This window comes from Erpetoichthys calabaricus, chromosome 3 (assembly GCF_900747795.2).
Source record: "Erpetoichthys calabaricus chromosome 3, fErpCal1.3, whole genome shotgun sequence".
Lineage (NCBI taxonomy): Eukaryota > Metazoa > Chordata > Cladistia > Polypteriformes > Polypteridae > Erpetoichthys > Erpetoichthys calabaricus.
Window position 1 is genome coordinate 159,823,217 of NC_041396.2, and position 18,452 is coordinate 159,841,668.

At 36.7% G+C, this 18,452-nt stretch overlaps 1 protein-coding gene across 1 annotated transcript in view; it reads right to left on the reverse strand.

Annotated features, from left to right (window-relative positions):
* Positions 1 to 18,452, reverse strand: part of si:dkey-12h9.6 (macoilin) — an 81,823-nt gene that overhangs the window by 43,496 nt on the left and 19,875 nt on the right. Inside the window, exon 2 of the mRNA XM_028797448.2 lies at positions 6,919 to 7,060. Coding sequence (XP_028653281.1) covers positions 6,919 to 7,060 — 142 coding nt within the window. The remainder of the gene's footprint in view (positions 1 to 6,918; positions 7,061 to 18,452) is intronic.

Below are 18,452 nucleotides of genomic sequence, written 5' to 3' on the forward strand. Positions count from 1 at the left end.
GCGATTTGAATGTGGAAATGTTCTTACGCAACATTTCTGTGCGTACGCACCATTTATACATGAGGCCCCTGGACATTGACACAGATAAATGAATATACATAAGCCTGGTCTGTAGTAGAAATAAAATCTTCCTGTACTTTATATGCCCTACTTTGTGCCCCAGTAAGTAAAAATTATCATCAATATATTGTTAATTCAAGTGTCCACCGATCCCTTAGAATATGGTATCAATGTAGGAAGCACTTTAAGACAGAAAGGCTCTTATCTGTTGCACCTCTACATGATAAACACTTTTCTGTCCTCTTAAACCTACACAGTATTTAATGTTTGGAAAACGTCCAGGATTAAAAACACTTAGAATTTTGTATATAAATAATGCCTTGCCATCTTATGAACAATTACACTTCAAATTTAACTTCCCAACAACACAATTTTTCCAGTATTTTCAAATCAGAAATTTCGCTAAAAGCAACCTACCCAAGTTTCCTCAACTCCCACCTATTTCTATTCCAGAGGCAATACTTATCAATCCTGAAGACAGCATCTCAACAACACATAAAAACATTTTAAAGTCTCTTCCTTTTATAAGACCCTAGGGTACATCTCTGAAAAGGAGTGGAAGGCAGCCATACATAGAACACACTGTAGTTCCATATGCGCAAAGCATTCAATCAACAAACTTGAAATCTTTTATTGAGTACATTTATCTTGTTTAAAATTGTCCAATATGTATGCAGGCCAATATTTAACCATGTGAACATTGCAATTTAGCTCCAGCCACACTTGGCAACATATTTTGGGCATGTACCAAATTAACATCTCTCTGGACAAAAATTTCTAATACTTGTCAGACAGCCTTGGTGTCACAATTACTCCTAACCCATTAAGAGCTGTTTTAGGTGTACTCTCAGATGGGCTTAAAGTGGAGAAGAACAAATTGACTGTAATTATCTAAACCATAATTCTGGCATGTAGACTTATGTTCTGCGGTGTGTTGGCACCCTGCCCAGGATTGTTTCCTGCCTTGTGCCCTGTGTTGGCTGGGATTGGCTCCAGCAGACCCCCGTGACCCTGTGTTCGGATTCAGCGGGTTGGAAAATGGATGGATGGATAGACTTATGTTGCTGGAAGAATACCAGGACACCTCTTATAAGCCAGTGAATAAATGATGTTCTATACTATTTGAAATTGGAAAAAATTAAACTCTCACTTAGAGGACCTGTTCAAAACTTTTTAAAATATGGCAAGATCTAATTAAGCAGCATTCAAAGACGTGCAGGTTAATTGGATTGGTGATACTACATTGGCCCTAGTGCAGGGGTGTCCAACTCTGGTCCTGGCGGGCTGCAGTGGCTGCAGGTTTTCATTATAAACCTGTTCCTAATCAGTGAGCAGTTTTTACTGCTAATTAACTCCTTTTTGCCTTCATTTTAATAGCCCTGTTTTTAAGGATTCAGTCCTCTGAATTGATCTGTTTCTTCATTAGATGGCAGCCAAACAGAAATTAGATGTGAAACGAGCCAACAGATGACCAGCTAAATTGGAACGTCAACCTCTAGCTAATTTCACTCCAACCAGTTTCTTAATGAGAAGCCAATTCTTGCTGTTAATTAAAGCCGTTATTTAATATCATGACTTGTTGCTGCTCTCATTCTGCCACAGTAGACTGTTGATTTTCTGTCATTTCTTAGACCACCGTCATGATGTTTTGGTGACCTGGGCAGACCAACATGACCGAGACCTTCACCTTTCTTTATTTTCAGGTTAGCTGGTCATGTGGCGACTTGTTTTGTGTCTCATTATTGTTTGGCTTCTCATTAAAGAAAAAGAAACAACTAAGGGGTCTGAGTCACGTCACTTAAAACTAAGAAAAAACAAGTTAATCAGCAGCAAAAACAGCTCACTAATTAAGAATGAAAACCCGCAGCCATTGCGGCCCACCAGGACTGCAGTGGGACACCCCTGCCCTAGTGTGTTGCTGGAGTGTGAGTGTGTGTTTACCCTGCAATGGACTGGCACTATGTCCAGGGTTTGTTCCTGCATTGCGTCCTGTGCTAGCTGGGATAGGCTCCAACACCCCCTGTTCAGGGCTAAGTGGGTTAGAAAATGACATGACATGACAAACAAACAGGAAAATGTAATGAAGGGCTAAGTGACCAATTGGTCGAGGTCTCCAGGACTGTGACTTTGTTTTTGACTTTCTCTTTTACAATTTTAATCTCCACCATTGTTAATAAGCCATAGCAGATCAAATATTTCATAGAGAGATATTGTTGGTTTCCATTTATGTTTAATCGGCTCATCCTTATTTTCTGCATGTTTTAAAAAATATGGAATTATACAGTCAGGTTCAAAAGTATTTCCTCTGTACACCACCACAATGAATTTGAAATTAAGCAATCATTATGTGATGGAAGTGTAGACTTTCAGCTTTAATTTTTTTTGTTTTGTACTTTATTTCGCCTTATACAATTTCTTGTATTAGGAATTTGTTAGTTTTTCGCATACCCTTTGGGGTCAGAGCGCAGGTTCAGCCATTGTACAGCGCCCCTGGAGCAATTGCAGGTTAAGGGTCTTGCTCAAGGGCCCAGCAGAGTAGGATCTCTTTTGGCAGCGACGGGGATTCAAACCGGCAACCTTCTGGATACCAGCATAGATCCTTAGCCTCAGAGTCATGGGGTTTACCATAAATATTATATGAGCCGTTTAGGAATGACAGCCATTTTTATTCAACCCATTTTCTTGGGGTTCAAAAAGATATCCAGCATTTGTCATAGTCAAGAATTTACATTCAGTAATGTGCCAGAAATCTTGGATGGTTTCTGTTTGATTTTGCAATGGGTCATTTTTGCTGCATTCACTTTTCTGACACACAGGGAGTAGAACAGCACCAATAAAGACTTCTTTCAAAGTTTCATTAGCAACATGTGACTTTAAAGTACCTGATGCACAGTGTCTAAAACTGCCCTAAAAAGTACTGACCTCTGTGACACCAAGCTGGACAAACAGTTGAACGGATGGATGACTTTAAAATTTCATACAAGTTAGAAAAAATACTAGACTGTCACCGCACATTAAAATATTCGTTGGTGCTTCTCTATTGCTTAGATAAGCAAAAAATGGTTAAAAAGAAAGGTGGAATATATTTAAATACTGCAAAACACCCAGTGTTCATGTTGATATGTTGTAAAGCTTTAGAAAACAAGTGATATTGAATTTATTTTGCCGGCTGACGCTTTTTGTCATTCCAGTAAAACACAAGAAAACGAACTGCCTTTGTTTGCCATTACCCTGAGCTACATATTGCCCTAATATAAAAAAAAATTAGTCATTAGCATTCATTAATCTTTACCACAATTAAGTCAATCATAAGTCACAAATGGCTCTTTACAAATGAACAGTATCAGCACTTCACGCAAGTGCAATAAAGAGCTCCACGTACATCAGTATATTGTTAAGAAGCGAGCTATAAATATGCCTTTGTGTTGAAAAAAAAAGATCACACTATCATACCCTCAACCTTTAGACACTAAAACCTCAAAATATACATGAGCTGCTAATACGACAGCACACTGAGTAAAAGAATGAATAAATCCAATAAAAAATGATACATGCAAACACCACAGATGATGGCGCTATCAAGAAAATGAGTCTGTACATGCTGCTTTTTTATTATTCTGTTAGTTTCAGATAGAACAGTATAGAGGGTAGCAGAAAAAGATTATTTGGATTCCAAAATGTATTATTCCAAGGTGCTGTTTCAGAAAATCCAAAACATGCAACAATGTGTTTTAATTTTTTTTTTTTACTAAGACAAATTAGTTTTCACACATTTTCATGGTCACCTTTCTTGAACAATGACAGTGCTGAATAGATGTTGATGAGTGTTACTATTTTCACTAAGGTATCACATTAAGTCTCCGACTCTAGTCAGTGAGATGGCACCTCTTTAGCCTCACTGATCACACATTGTCAGACAAATCTAGTGGGCAAGAATAAAGTTCAGCAGCACCACAGTTATAAATGGTGCCCATGTTGAGACTTATTATATTAGATTTTTTCTTTACAATTTTGCCAATTTTCTAAAAATTATCATTGAGTTTTGCAGTATTACTTTAATAAAAAATCTGAAAACCTAGCCATCATTTTCAGTGACTATGTATATGAAGTACTGCATATATTACCTCATTAAGGAAGACGATAAAGGCTTATTTATTACTATTCCTGTTTACATACTACACATTTTGTAAAATCGGAAATTGCAGTGGTAGAGCTGCTGCCTTGCAGTAGGGATGTGAGTATATTTATCCTGGGTCATCCTTGCGTGGAGTTAGAATATTCTCCCCATGTCTGCGCGGGTTTCCTCTGGGTGCTCTGGTTTCCGCCCACAGTCCAAAGACATGTAGGTTAAGTGGACTGGCAATACTACAGTGGCTCTAGTATGTAGTTGGAGTGTGTGTGCTCACCTTACAATGGACTGGCACCCTGTCCAGGGTTTGTTCCTGCGTTGCGCCCTGTGCTAGCTAAGATAGGTTCCAGTACCCCTCAGTGACCCTGTTTAGGACTAAGCAGGATAGAAAATTACATGACGTAATGTTTTGTAAAATGGTACAAACAAACAGGAAAATGTAAAGAAGGGATAGGCAGCCATTTGGGCGAAGTCTCTAGGACTGTGAGTTTGTTTTTGACTTTCTCTTTTACAATTTTAATCTCCACTATTATCAACAGGCTGTAGTTGATCAAATATTTTATGGACAGATATTGTTGGTTTCCATTTATGCTTAATCGATTCCTACCTTTTTCTCTGCATGTTTTAACAAATATGAAATTATACAGTCAGCTCCAGGAATATTTAGTCAGTGACACAATTAATGTAATTTTGTCTCTGAACGCCACCATAATAAATTTGAAATTAAGCAATCATTATGCACTTGAAGCATAGACTTTCAGCTTTAATTTAAGGGGATTACCAAAAATAGTCTATAAGCCATTTAGGAATTCCATCCATTTTTCTTCATAGCCCCTCATTTCCAGGGGCTCAAAAGTATACGGATATTTGAATGACATGCTGTTCCATAGCCAGATGGGAGCAGTTCCCTCATTTTTTCATTAACTATTAAGTAAGTGAAAGGTCTGAAATTGATTCCAAGTGTGGAATTTGCATTTGGAACTGGCAATGTGAACTCTCAATATGAGGTCCAAAGAACTGCTCATGCAAGTAAAAACAATATATCATTAGGCTGTGAAAACAAAACTTTTAGAGAGATATCAGAAACACGAGTAATGGTCAAATCATTCATTTGGCATATTATTAAAAAAAAAAGAAACACACTAGTGAACTCAGCAACACCAGAAGGTCTGGAAAACCACAGAAGACAACTGTGCTGGATGATTGCAGAATTCTGTTCTTGGTGAAGAAGAACCCTTTTGCAACATTTAGCCAAACTAAGAACACTCTCCTGGAGGTAGATCTATCATTGCCAAAGTCTACAATCAAAAGAAGACTTCATAAAAGCAAAGACAGAGGGTTTACTAAAAGGTGCCAACCACTGGTAAAACCTGAAGTATAAGAAGGACAGATTAGACCTTGCCAGAAAACATTTTTTAAAAGCCTGTCCAATTCTGGAACAATTTTCTTTGGACAAAGGAAAGTAAGATCAATATATACCAATATATATGGAGAAGAGAAGAAACGGTTCATGATCCAATGAATACCACATCATCTGTGAAACATGGTGGGGATAACGTTATGGCATGATCATGCATGGCTGCAAAAAATCAGTCACTAGTGTTTATTGATTATATAACTGCTGGCAGAAGTAGTAGAATGATTTCTGAAGTGTACTGCTATATTATCTGCTCATATTCAGCCAAATGCTACAAAACTGAGAGGATGACACTTCACAGTATAGATGAACAATGAGCCAAAACATGCTGTGAGAGCAAAGCAAGTGCTTTTCAAGGCAAAGAAGTGGAATAGTCTTCAATGGCTAAAGTCAATCAACTGACCTCAACCCAACTGAATATGAATTTTACTTTCTGAAGACAAAACTGATGGCAGAAAGTCCAATGAACAAGCAGCAACTGAAGACAGCTGTTGTAAAGGCCTGGCAAAGTATTACATTGAAAAACTTATTTGCATGTGCACTCTTACTTTTGTTTGTTTTTGGATTTCTTTTTCACCTGAGTGTTTTTAGTTTATTGTAATGCATGGGAAAGGTGCTACTGTATATAAGTAAAATGTATTATTATTATTATTATTATTGTTGTTGTTGTTGTTATTGTCTGTTGTTGTGCATTCTTGCCAATTTCTGGAGGATTTGCAGAATAACACTATCATTGTATTGTATTGTATTGCATTACATATGACAATAATGTTGAGGTTGAAGTTGACTGTAAAGGGTTTTCAACCAAATATTGAAATGCTCATTATATTTATAATTATGCTAGTTTGTCCAAATACTTTTGAGCCCCCGAAAATAGGAGGGCCAAGTATATAAATGTCTTTCTTTTCTAAACAGCTCATACAATATTTTTGTTAAATTAAAGCTGAAAGTCTATACTTCAATCACATCTTCATTGCTTTGTTTCAAATCCATTGTGGTGGTGTATAGAGCCAAAATTATGAAAATTGTGCCACTGTCCAAATACTTATGGACCTGACTGTATGTGTGCCAGTTCTGTAATTTAGTAATTAGTTCTATATAATCAATACCTGTATTTTACCTGAGCATTTTTCACAGTGCCTTGTGCCTGCATGTTAAAAGTGCTATACAAAAATAAGTTGTAAGTTGTACTGAAGCTATTAAAAAAGCATCAAATGGAAAACATTAGCAATTGACATGCTTCATTTTACCCCGCTTTTAACTTCACTTTATTTTTCATTTTTGCATAATTTTAAAATAAAATCACTCTTACCAGGCCATGGCAATGGAAAAAGGTGTAAACACTCCCAAAGAAAAGCCAACATGGCCAAAGATATTCAAATCGAAACTCTAATATGAAGTCTGCCATTAAGATCACAATCCAGATGATCATAAACTTCAGGAATGCAAAAGCACTACAAAATGAGAAAAAAAGTAGATTAGACTGATGCAGTGTTTATACTGAAAAACAGGAAACACTTTAAGAGAAAAAATGAACAATAAAGAGAAAAAAATAACAATCTTTAATCTGCAGGTACTCTACCTGTTTTTCAGGTAGCTAATTGTGGCATACAAATTGATTAGAAGAAAATGTTAAGAACTGACAAAATGAGAACAGTGAGTTAACATCTGTAATGATGCACCTGCCTTTGCTGCCATATTTATCAAGAAGCTACAACTCCAGTGAGGTATTGTTCATTGCAATGTACTAAATAGGTTAAATATAGTTCTCCTTAAGATAAGCACTGCATCTATACACAAAGATCAATGTATCTAAATGCTGAGGGGAAACTGAAATTATAATTAAAAACAGAATAGATTTGCTTTAAATGTAATCCTCAGTGAAGAATCATGTGTACAAGTGTTGGGTCCAGGACTATTTTTATAGGATAATATCATGATGTATACCAAAAAGAAATACTTTGTGCATTTAAATTATAGAGGTATCTACGTTCACATTACGAATACAATTTTCAATGGACACTTGGGAAACAGTTCTGGGATTTAAACATTTACATGCATATACTTACCCAGAGCATAGGATGGCAGAATAAATTATCATGACATCAGTGTAATATTGATTCCAATAATGTAACCATATTTAGGCATTTTCACTAGGAATAGAAATATTTTTAACTAACCACAATAGATATGATCACATTCTTAATGTTTTTATCATACTCTTGTGTAATGGTTGTTGCTGTGTAAAATCCCAACTTTTTTTTAACCATCTTTAGGTATGATTACTTACAGTATATACAGATGTTACCAAGCTAAATTCTTGATGCTGGCATAAAATATTCTTTTTTTCTTTTAATTCATATTAATGAATATTTAAAATTCAGATAATAGGATGTGCACATATAAATATTGCACAGAAGCTTTTCAGCTCATAATTCAAAGCTTTTTAAGCAATGAATTTGAAATCCAGTTTTACCTAGAATAACACAGAAAAATATACTTTTGGTTACTGGCAGTAACAAAGTTTTGATTTGATGAAAACAAAAAGATTTCCAATATAAAAACTAACAAATTTATGGAAAAATCATAATAAATAACATTCCAATTCTACATACTGTATCTTTAATGGCTTTAGAGGCATAATCTCTGAAAATCTAACAGAACTGCAAAACAAGCATTGCTTAATTCAACTTATTTTACAGTGTGACACTGAGGAACAATGTAAAGATGAATAAAAAGTTGGTACATAATTGGCCTATCAAAGTCCATGTTGCTTAACTGTATGTTATGGGATTATTAAAACAGTTAATCCCAACAAGCAACAGCCACTACAGTAATATGTCAATAAATTTCTGAAGCAAAAAAACTAAAAACTTCTGCAGAGTTTAGAAACTTAGTCAAATAAGATCCATCTCAATCCATCTCCAAATTCTCAAATTTAAAACATAAGAGTTTTGACAAATGAGAGGACACAACTTAGTTTATTAACTTTGCATGTTTCACTAAATTGTCCTAATGTCTCACACATCACATATTCTCATACTTGCTTAAATTTCTTTCAAAATTGCACTTCATTCACAGAGATCTCTTTCACATACCACACACTCACTCAAGGTTGTGTTTTTTTATTCACTGATCAACGCATTTATAGCCTCCTTGCTGCTCATGCTTATATTTAATTGGCAGAACAAACACCAAACAGCCTCTCAAGATGCAAGCTGGTGTTAACTTCATCAAATTGGGAGCATTCACAGCTCAGCTCAATAGGGTACTGGTCTCCAGATCACAGGAGGCTCCATGGCGATCCAAGTCAGTGACAACAAGGAAAGACAAATCTTCAGTGGCGAGCCGATTCTACAAAAACAAGAACACTTCCAGGATTGGGACACCACACAGTACAATTCCACGCAATAAAGCATTCCCAGAAAAAAGCTATGCAGTCACAGAACATATATCAACTCAACACAGAAAACATATAAGCTTGAACCTTCACTTCCCATCACCGGGTAAGAGTGCTAACCACTGCACCACCATACACTCCACCATATTAGTTCCTAAAATACACAACCTCCACACACACACACACACACACACACACACACACACACACACACACGCACACACACGCACACACACACATCAGGCACATTCTGATTCATACAAGAAGTTGTCTCCCTTGTCTTTTATCATTGTCAAAAGAACATTTTTCCTTGAAACTTGATCAGCGTTTGAAGGAAAGATGTTTTACACAGTTATAAACAGCTCTGAAGCAAAGTGGAGACGTCTCATTTTTTTTTTGAATGTTACACATACTTTAACCCAAATTAACCCAGAGCACCCAGAAGTAATTTATATCAGATTTATTTTCTTCATTGAAATCCTTGTCAGCAATTGCTCCTTAAAAAAACAATGTTAACAATAATTTAAACAATACATAAAGATAACTTTCTTTTTCTTTCTTTTTTGTTGTGCTTTTCTCTATTCCTATTAGGAATGACCTACTAATTACTTTGATTACTGTTTCAGTGTTGGTGGGGTTGTTACTTTTTCATCAAAGCTTGAACTAGCTCATGAATGACGGAGGCTAGCAGCTGCAGTGAAAGGTTCACACAACACAGCTCAAGACGGCACTTTTTTTAAGTGACAGTGTCACTTTTTATGAATTTTTTTATTTTAACATGCTGCTGCCATGCCGATACAGAGTGCCAACGCATTATGGATTTTTTCATTGCTGTTTTAATTAGTGCGATTGAGACTTTGTCGGCTTTATCTGCACTGAACCTATTCGTTTTAACTGACTACATGCTACAGGTGACTCGACTTTCAAAATACCCTAATATCTGCATGCACTGTTTCTGTGCTTAGGACTTAACACATACTGGTAAATTGCATAGTTTCTTGTAAAAGTAACACTTTTCTAACATGTCATTTTCTAATAGTTAACGGTATAACATAGTTCGTGAATAACCGTGTTCCCCAACATGGCACTTATTTTCTACTTATGCTTTTAACAAATGTCTGTATGTCAATAGCTCCTACCCTTTAGCCTTATGGAGATCTCCGATCAAATTAACTGTGCCCATAGTTTTTGGTGAAATCAGATCTCTGCTATGATGGATGTCACTTAACTCCCCACGTTTCTTTTCATTTGGATTTTTTTAAAATCCAAGTTAAAAATAAATGTGCACACAAGAAGCATTTTTTTTGAGACAGCTAAAGGGCCCGAGTAAATGTAATACTACACCAGACCAGGGGGTGGCAGAGTGTGCTGACTGTCTCTCTCAGTTTCTTGCAGACCGTTCCCAGGAAATCTCACCAGGTCCCAGCACCTCTGATGACGTCACGTCCGGCTCCGGCACCTCTGATGACGTCACTTCCGGTCCCAGCATAGATGACATAATTTCCTTCCCCAGCCCTTAAAACCGCCATCTTATCTCCAAGTATTCAGTTCTGTTTTGGACTCAGTCTTGTGAATATCTCTGTTCAATTATTTAAAACTTTTGCAACTGGGATATAATATACGGCTGGCTGCCCCAAACCTTTATAATGTCTGGAGATTCATTCTTCTCACAATATATATATATATATATATATATATATATATATATATATATATATATATATATATACAGTTAGGTCCATAAATATTTGGACAGAGACAACTTTTTTCTAATTTTGGTTCTGTACATTACCACAATTAATTTTAAATGAAACAACTCAGATGCAGTTGAAGTGCAGACTTTCAGCTTTAATTCAGTGGGGTGAACAAAATGATTGCATAAAAATGTGAGGCAACAAAAGCATTTTTTTAACACAATCCCTTCATTTCAGGGGCTCAAAAGTAATTGGCCAATTGACTCAAAGGCTATTTCATGTGCAGGTGTGGGTAAGTCCGTCGTTATGTCATTATCAATTAAGCAGATTACATCTTGCCTGAAGAAGGGGCCTGAGTTGCCTCGAAAGCTTGCATATTGTAATCTTTTTAGTTAGCCAATAAAAGGTGTCATTTTTCTTGGCTTGTCTTTACATTCATAATGGCTAACACGGTACAACACCCTAGTACTTCAATTAAGCAGATAAAAGGCCTGGAGTTGATTTGAGGTGTGGTGCTTGCATGTGGAAGATTTTGCTGTGAACAGACAACATGCGGTCAAGGGAGCTCTCCATGCAGGTGAAAGAAGCCATCCTTAAGCTGCGAAAACAGAAAAAACCCATCAGAGAAATTGCTACAATATTACGAGAGGCAAAATCTACAGTTTGGTACATCCTGAGAAAGAAAGCAAGCACTGGTGAACTCAGCAATGCAAAAAGACCTGGACGTCCACGGAAGACAACAGTAGTGGATGATCGCAGAATCACTTCCATGATGAAGAGAAACCCCTTCACAATAGCCAACCAAGTGAACAACACTCTCCAGGGGGTAGGTGTATCGATATCCAAGTCTACCATAAAGAGAAGACTGCATGAAAGTAAATACAGAGGGTGCACTGCAAGGTGCAAGCCACTCATAAGCCTCAAGAATAGAAAGGCTAGATTGGAGTTTGCTAAAGAACATCTAAAAAAGCCAGCACAGTTCTGGAAAAACATTCTTTGGACAGATGAAACAAAGATCAACCTCTACCAGAATGATGGCAAGAAAAAAGTATGGAGAAGGCGTGGAACAGCTCATTATCCAAAGCACACCACATCATCTGTAAAACACGGTGGAGGCAGTGTGATGGCTTGTGCGTGCATGGCTGCCAGTGGCACTGGGACACTAGTGTTTATTGATGATGTGACACAGGACAGAAGCAGCCGAATGAATTCTGAGGTGTTCAGAGACATACTGTCTGCTCAAATCCAGCTAAATGTAGTCAAATTGATTGGGCGGCGTTTCATGACAGAGATGGACAATGACCCAAAACATACAGCCAAAGCAACCCAGGAGTTTATTAAAGCAAAGAAGTGGAAAATTCTTGAATGGCCAAGTCAGTCACCTGATCTTAACCCAACTGAGCATGAATTTCACTTGTTGAACACTAAACTTCGGACAGAAAGGCCCACAAACAAACAGCAACTGAAAGACGCTGCAGTATAGGCCTGGCAGAGCATTAAAAAGGAGGAAACCCAGCATCCGGTGATGTCCATGAGTTCAAGACTTCAGGCTGTCATTGCCAGCAAAGGGTTTTCAACCAAGTATTAGAAATGAACATTTTATTTCCAGTTATTTAATTTATCCAATTACTTTTGAGCCCCTGAAATTTTATTGTGTTAAAAAAATGCTTTAGTTGCTTCACATTTTTAAACAATCGTTTCGTCCACCCCACTGAATTAAAGCTGAAAGTCTGCATTTCAACTGCATCTGAGTTGTTTCATTTAAAATTCATTGTGGTAATGTACAGAACCAAAATTAGAAAAAAGTTTTCTCTGTCCAAATATTTATGGACCTAACTGTATATACACACACAAAAACATTCCCTAGTGATAGTGATAATGTGGTGATGATGCTCTAACACACACAGAAATTTAGTTTTATATATAATACTAGCCATGTGCGCCCAACTACGTTGCGCGTGTTAAAGTTGTCTGTGAAGGGCTCCCTGTTTAAACGCGGGTGCCAGTCGTGAACTGGGCCCTTCGTCGCACAGCATTATAATTTTTTATAAGGGAAACAAAATTACAAAACAAAACCCTTGGACATTAATTCGATAGGAACGGCCTACTCGGAATCACTGTCCGAATAGTAATTATGTGGTGGTGGAGGAGCATTTCTGCTTCTCTCCGTTCACAGTCCGTCTCGTTTTCATGACGCTGTCGTTTCCTCTCACGATCTCTTCTCAACCTTTCTCCAATCTCGCAGGTTGCTTTGTGGCAATCCAAAGAGTAAGGAAGAGCCAATGCTTCTTTCTTGAACTCCAAACGCCGACTGATAGAAAATCACAGAAGTGTGCCCGACTTATATACTCTGACTGCTGACTCCAAGAAGTGGGTGAACATTCGATTTGGACGAAGTGCTGCCAACGACGGTTGATAGAAACACAAAAAACCACAGTCTTGACAACGAAGCAGGTGTCGACGCCAGATCTAAACACAAAGCACGGTGTCAACACCAGATTTAAACACAAAGAGTGCTATCGACAGTGTTTGTAAACAAAAGTAACAACCAAGGTGTTGTGTATTCAGCCAGTACAAACAGCACGTAGTCTCCTTTAGTTCAGTCCTCTTTAATCACCACATTCCAACCTCATCCAACGATCCTCCCCCTCACTTCCTCTCCTCCTCCATCACTACTGCCCTCTACTGAACACAGCAGGAACACCACACAAGGCAGTGAATTCGCGGACAAACAAAGATCAAGATCCAAATGAAGATTATATATAAAGATTTATACTTTTATACACATGTATAAGTCATAGTCATATATGCTCACCAGCCACTTTATTACGTACACCTTTCTATATATATATATATATATATATATATATATATATATATATATATATATATATATATATATATACTAATAAAAGGCAAAGCCCTCACTGACTCACTCACTCACTCACTCACTGACTGACTGACTGACTCACTCATCACTAATTGTCCAACTTCCCGTGTAGGTGGAAGGCTGAAATTTGGCAGGCTCATTCCTTACAGCTTACTTACAAAAGTTAGGCAGGTTTCATTTCGAAATTCTACGCATAACGGTCATAACTGGAACCTCTTATTTGTCCATATACTGTAATAGACTGCAGCTCGATGGCCGTGGGAGGCGGAGTTGCGTATCGCGTCATCACGCCTCCCACGTAATCACGTGAACTGACTGTGAACGCAGTACGTAGAAAACAAGGAAGAGCCCCAAAGAGCGCTGAAGAAAACATTCATTACACAATTGAGAAGGCAGCAAAACAATAAGAAGCGAGCGAGTGACGCATACAAGCATATTCATAAGTGCAGCTACTGCGGAAACAAAGCACGGTGTAAACCGTAAGTTTAAATTAAGTTTATAGAAACGCTCCCGCTGCCGTTTACAATACCATATTCGTGACATACAAGTTTAATGAGAAGACACGAGGTATAAACGAGACTTTGGATCACTTTGTAATGGAGTTAAAATTGCTGTAGCGAGAAACTTTTAAGTGCCGGGTCTTAGCTAACATTAAATAAAGCCGTGGACATCGCAACATCACACAAGAGAGCGGCTCACGTGAACTGACTGAATGCAGCACAAGTGATCACTTCGATGAATCAAACCTGTTCAAAAAACACATTACACAATTTATAGAAATGCTCCCGCTGCCGTTTGCAATACCATATTCGCGACATACAAGTTTAATGAGAAGACACGAGGTATAAACGAGACTTTGGATCACTTTGTAACGGAGTTAAAATTGCGGTAGCGAGAAACTTTTAAGTGCCGGGTCTTAGCTAACATTAAATAAAGCCGTGGACATCGCTACATCACACAAGAGAGTGGCTCACGTGAACTGACTGAACGCAGCACGAGTGATCACTTCGATGAATCAAACCTGTTCAAAAAACACATTACACAATTGATAATGTAGGAAAAGAATATGAAGCGACTGACGCATACAGACATTTTCATGAGTGCAGGTACAGTACTTCGGAAACAAAGCACCGTGTACACCTAAAGTTTAAATTAAGTTCATAGACCTACAAAAGGTTGCCATTGATTTGAGGCAAGATTGCTTTTCTCCTGTACAACTATACGTTGCATTCTCAACAGTAAGCTTGCACAGCTTGGTCATATTACAACCGGAGTGCTGAACTGACAATGTGGTATACAAAGAGAACTATAACAATCGTAATAAATGAACAATAAAACAGCGGAGAACCTGTGGATTAAATAAAAAGGCTGCTTCCTTGGTGAAGCAAGGAAAAAGGATGACCTTATATGGCGTTCGTTTATAAAACAGCGGAGAACCTGTGTAAAGGCTGCTTCACAAAAAAACAGCAGAGCGCCTTATATGAGCAGGCAGTCAGCTAAAGAAGGGAATCAATAAATAACTATAATCGTAATAAACGAACAAAAAATAGCGGAGAATCCGCGGATTACATAAAGGAAATGGGTACCTGAACAGAAAAGTGAGTCTCAAATAGCTACACAATAACTATAACAATTGTAATAAACGAACAATAAAACAATACAGAACCGCTAAGCAAGGAGAAAGGACGGCCTTATATGGCGTTCGTTTATAAAACAGCGGAGAGGCTGTGTAAAGGCAGCTTCACAAAAAAACAGATCCTTAACAAATTGTTTATATCTCTATCTATCTATTGGTATATTTTCCCTCAATTTAAAAAGGTTTTCTTTTCTTCTTAATAAAAATTTAAAAGCAGTACTTCGCCGCTGCGAAGCGTGCGGATTTGGCTATATATATATATATATATATATATATATACAGTATATATATATATATATATATGTGTATGTATATATATATGTAGATATGTATATATATGTAGATATGTATATATATGTAGATATGTATATATATGTGTATATATATATGTAGATATGTATATATATATATGTAGATATGTAAATATGTATATGTATATATATGTGTCTGTATGTGTATATATATGTGTGTATGTATGTATGTATGTATGTGTGTATATATATATGTATGTATATGTATGTATGTGTATATGTATATATGTATATGTGTGTGTGTATGTATGTGTGATATGTATGTGTATATATATTTTGATATGTGTATATATATATATATGTATATATATGTGGATGTGTATATATATATATATATATGTATATATGTATATATATATGTGTATATGTAGATATGTGTATATGTAGATATGTATATATATATGTATATATGTATATATATGTTTACATAACCTCTTTAACACACTACTTCTCCACTGCGAAGCACGGGTATTTTGCTAGAATATATATATATATATATATATATATATATATACTGTATATATTCACACACAAATAACATTCCCTAGTGGTACTGTGGTTATTGAAAGATTCAGTAACACTAACAGAACAACATTTATTTATAAAGCACATTTTCATACAAATAGTGTAGCTCAAAGTGCTTTACAAGATGAACAAAGAACAGTTTATAAAAGACAATAATAAGATTAGGCAATACTAAATAACAAAGAATAAAGTAGGGTCCAATGGCCAGGAGGACAGAAAACACAAAAACTCCATATGGACTGGAAAAAAAAAACAAAATCTGCAGGGGTTCCAAGGCCACAAGACTGCCCAGCCCCCACAGAAGATTATACTTGCTTCTTTTTAATATTGGTTTAACACTCACAATAATATACAGTAATAATTAAAGGAGAGCTATACTTGACCAAAGCATGATGCAATTGGGGTTTCCTGCAATCTATGCTTGTCCAGTCTTTGACAGTGTGGGAAAGCTTTGTCTTTGGCACAGGCATTCTATAGGCATTGCTTTACTAAGATTGCCAGTCCTAGTCTTCTAACTCTTCTTCAGTGGCAGATCACTGCAAATTTCTTTCTATATCTAAATTTAGATTCATATTGAAGATCAAACAGTTCCTCTGACAATATAAATATCCAATTAACAGCAAATATGTTCGTACTCTTATGCCATGACAGCATTTTATTAAACTCAGTCATGACACCTGTTGCATATTTTTACTTATTGTTTTTATTTTCTATGTTATTTATTTTCTATTGATTTTAAATAGAGATGTTGAGGGAAGGTAATTTACATGATCACAAAAACATTTACTAAAATATAGACTTTGAGTAGCCTCTTATTCAAAAACATCTGTCCCTCATATGCATCTAACAGCTCAGTTAGTTACAGCATCATGTAGCCATGACCACACATGCAGTGTGTGTGTGCGCAAACAATTCAAAGGAAAAATTGACAAAGTTAATCATTTTAGTGACTTTTAGTGTGATGCAGTAATGAACACCAGAAACCATGCAACTAATATGTCAGTTTTCATGCATATGTCACTGTGTAGCTTTCAACCACTTTTTCCAAGGTTGTCCTTTGCTCAGGAAAATCCTTTGCTTTGTGAAAATCCCAGTAGATCAGTAGTTTTCTGAAATACACAGACCAGCCCATCTGGAACTAACAGACATGCCACATTCAAAGTCACATTTCTTCCACATTCTGATGCTCAGTTTGAACTTCAGCAGGTCATCTTGACACCATGCCTAAATTTACTGAGTTGCTGCCATGTGATTGGCTGATTAGATATTTGCATTAAAAAGTAGTTGAACAGTTAGATAGAATCTAATCAACTGGCCAGTGAGTGTATATTGCTATTATAGAACAAACAGTTTCTTTCAGCCTCATCTAAAAGATGGTGTGGGTTGAATGTGATAATTTAGAAACTTAATGTAAACAACTTAATATCATGAGCTTAGGAATATCTTCAAGTGGAACATTAGCACTGTATTTAAAACTGTTTCTTATTTTGTACTTATTTTGGATTAAAAAGGTCCAGTGAATGAATGAATGGAATGATGCTTTCTATAAATGGACAAATATATGGATAAGTCTAGACTCCTGATTTAAAATGCAAAGCTTGTATTTCTAAAAACACAACTTCATGTAGTAAATGAATATATACCTTGATTTTGAACAAATATCTGACTGAGAAACACCAAGCTTATCCTTTAAACCGTACAATGCTTCTTGTTTTCTCATTATATTCCCTGCATATTTACTGTAGTACAGTATATTTACAGAAATAAAGCTGACTCATATATATGTATGTTGTCATGCATGGGCGTCAAATAACTCCTCCAAGGGCTGGGGAAAGGTATGTAATAACCCGCCAAGACGAGAGGGGGTCTACCACCAATTTTGTCCTGCTTTACTTCTTCCCTCACAGCTCCAAGAAACCACCCAGTAAGGGCACTTAACCCTGCCCCTTCCGGGAGTTTTGCCATAAAAGATGCACAGCCTAAAGACAGGCATTTTCTGGACGGAAGACCCCAATAAGCCGCACGGCGGATCACAAGATTAAAAAAAACTCCAAAGAAGGAGGAAACCCTGACCAGGAAGCATTGGCTTGTTTTTTCTTTGCTTTTTATTTTTATTCATTTCGTCTCATCATGAACAAAAGGGACAACCTGGTTGGCTTCCCAAATTTTGACTGATTCCAGTTTGTCCTTCCACCACCCGACCACAATGTACATTTGCTCTATCATTACTCAAATACAGCTGTAGATATTTTCATGAAAGTTAGAGGATAGTAAGCAATATACAATAGGCTATAAGGTGTTTCAGTCCAGGAGGAGGGAGTGCTCTGTAAATCTGAAATCTTTTGAGTTTCTGATGTTGAGCATTAATACCCTTCGTTATGATGTCAAAG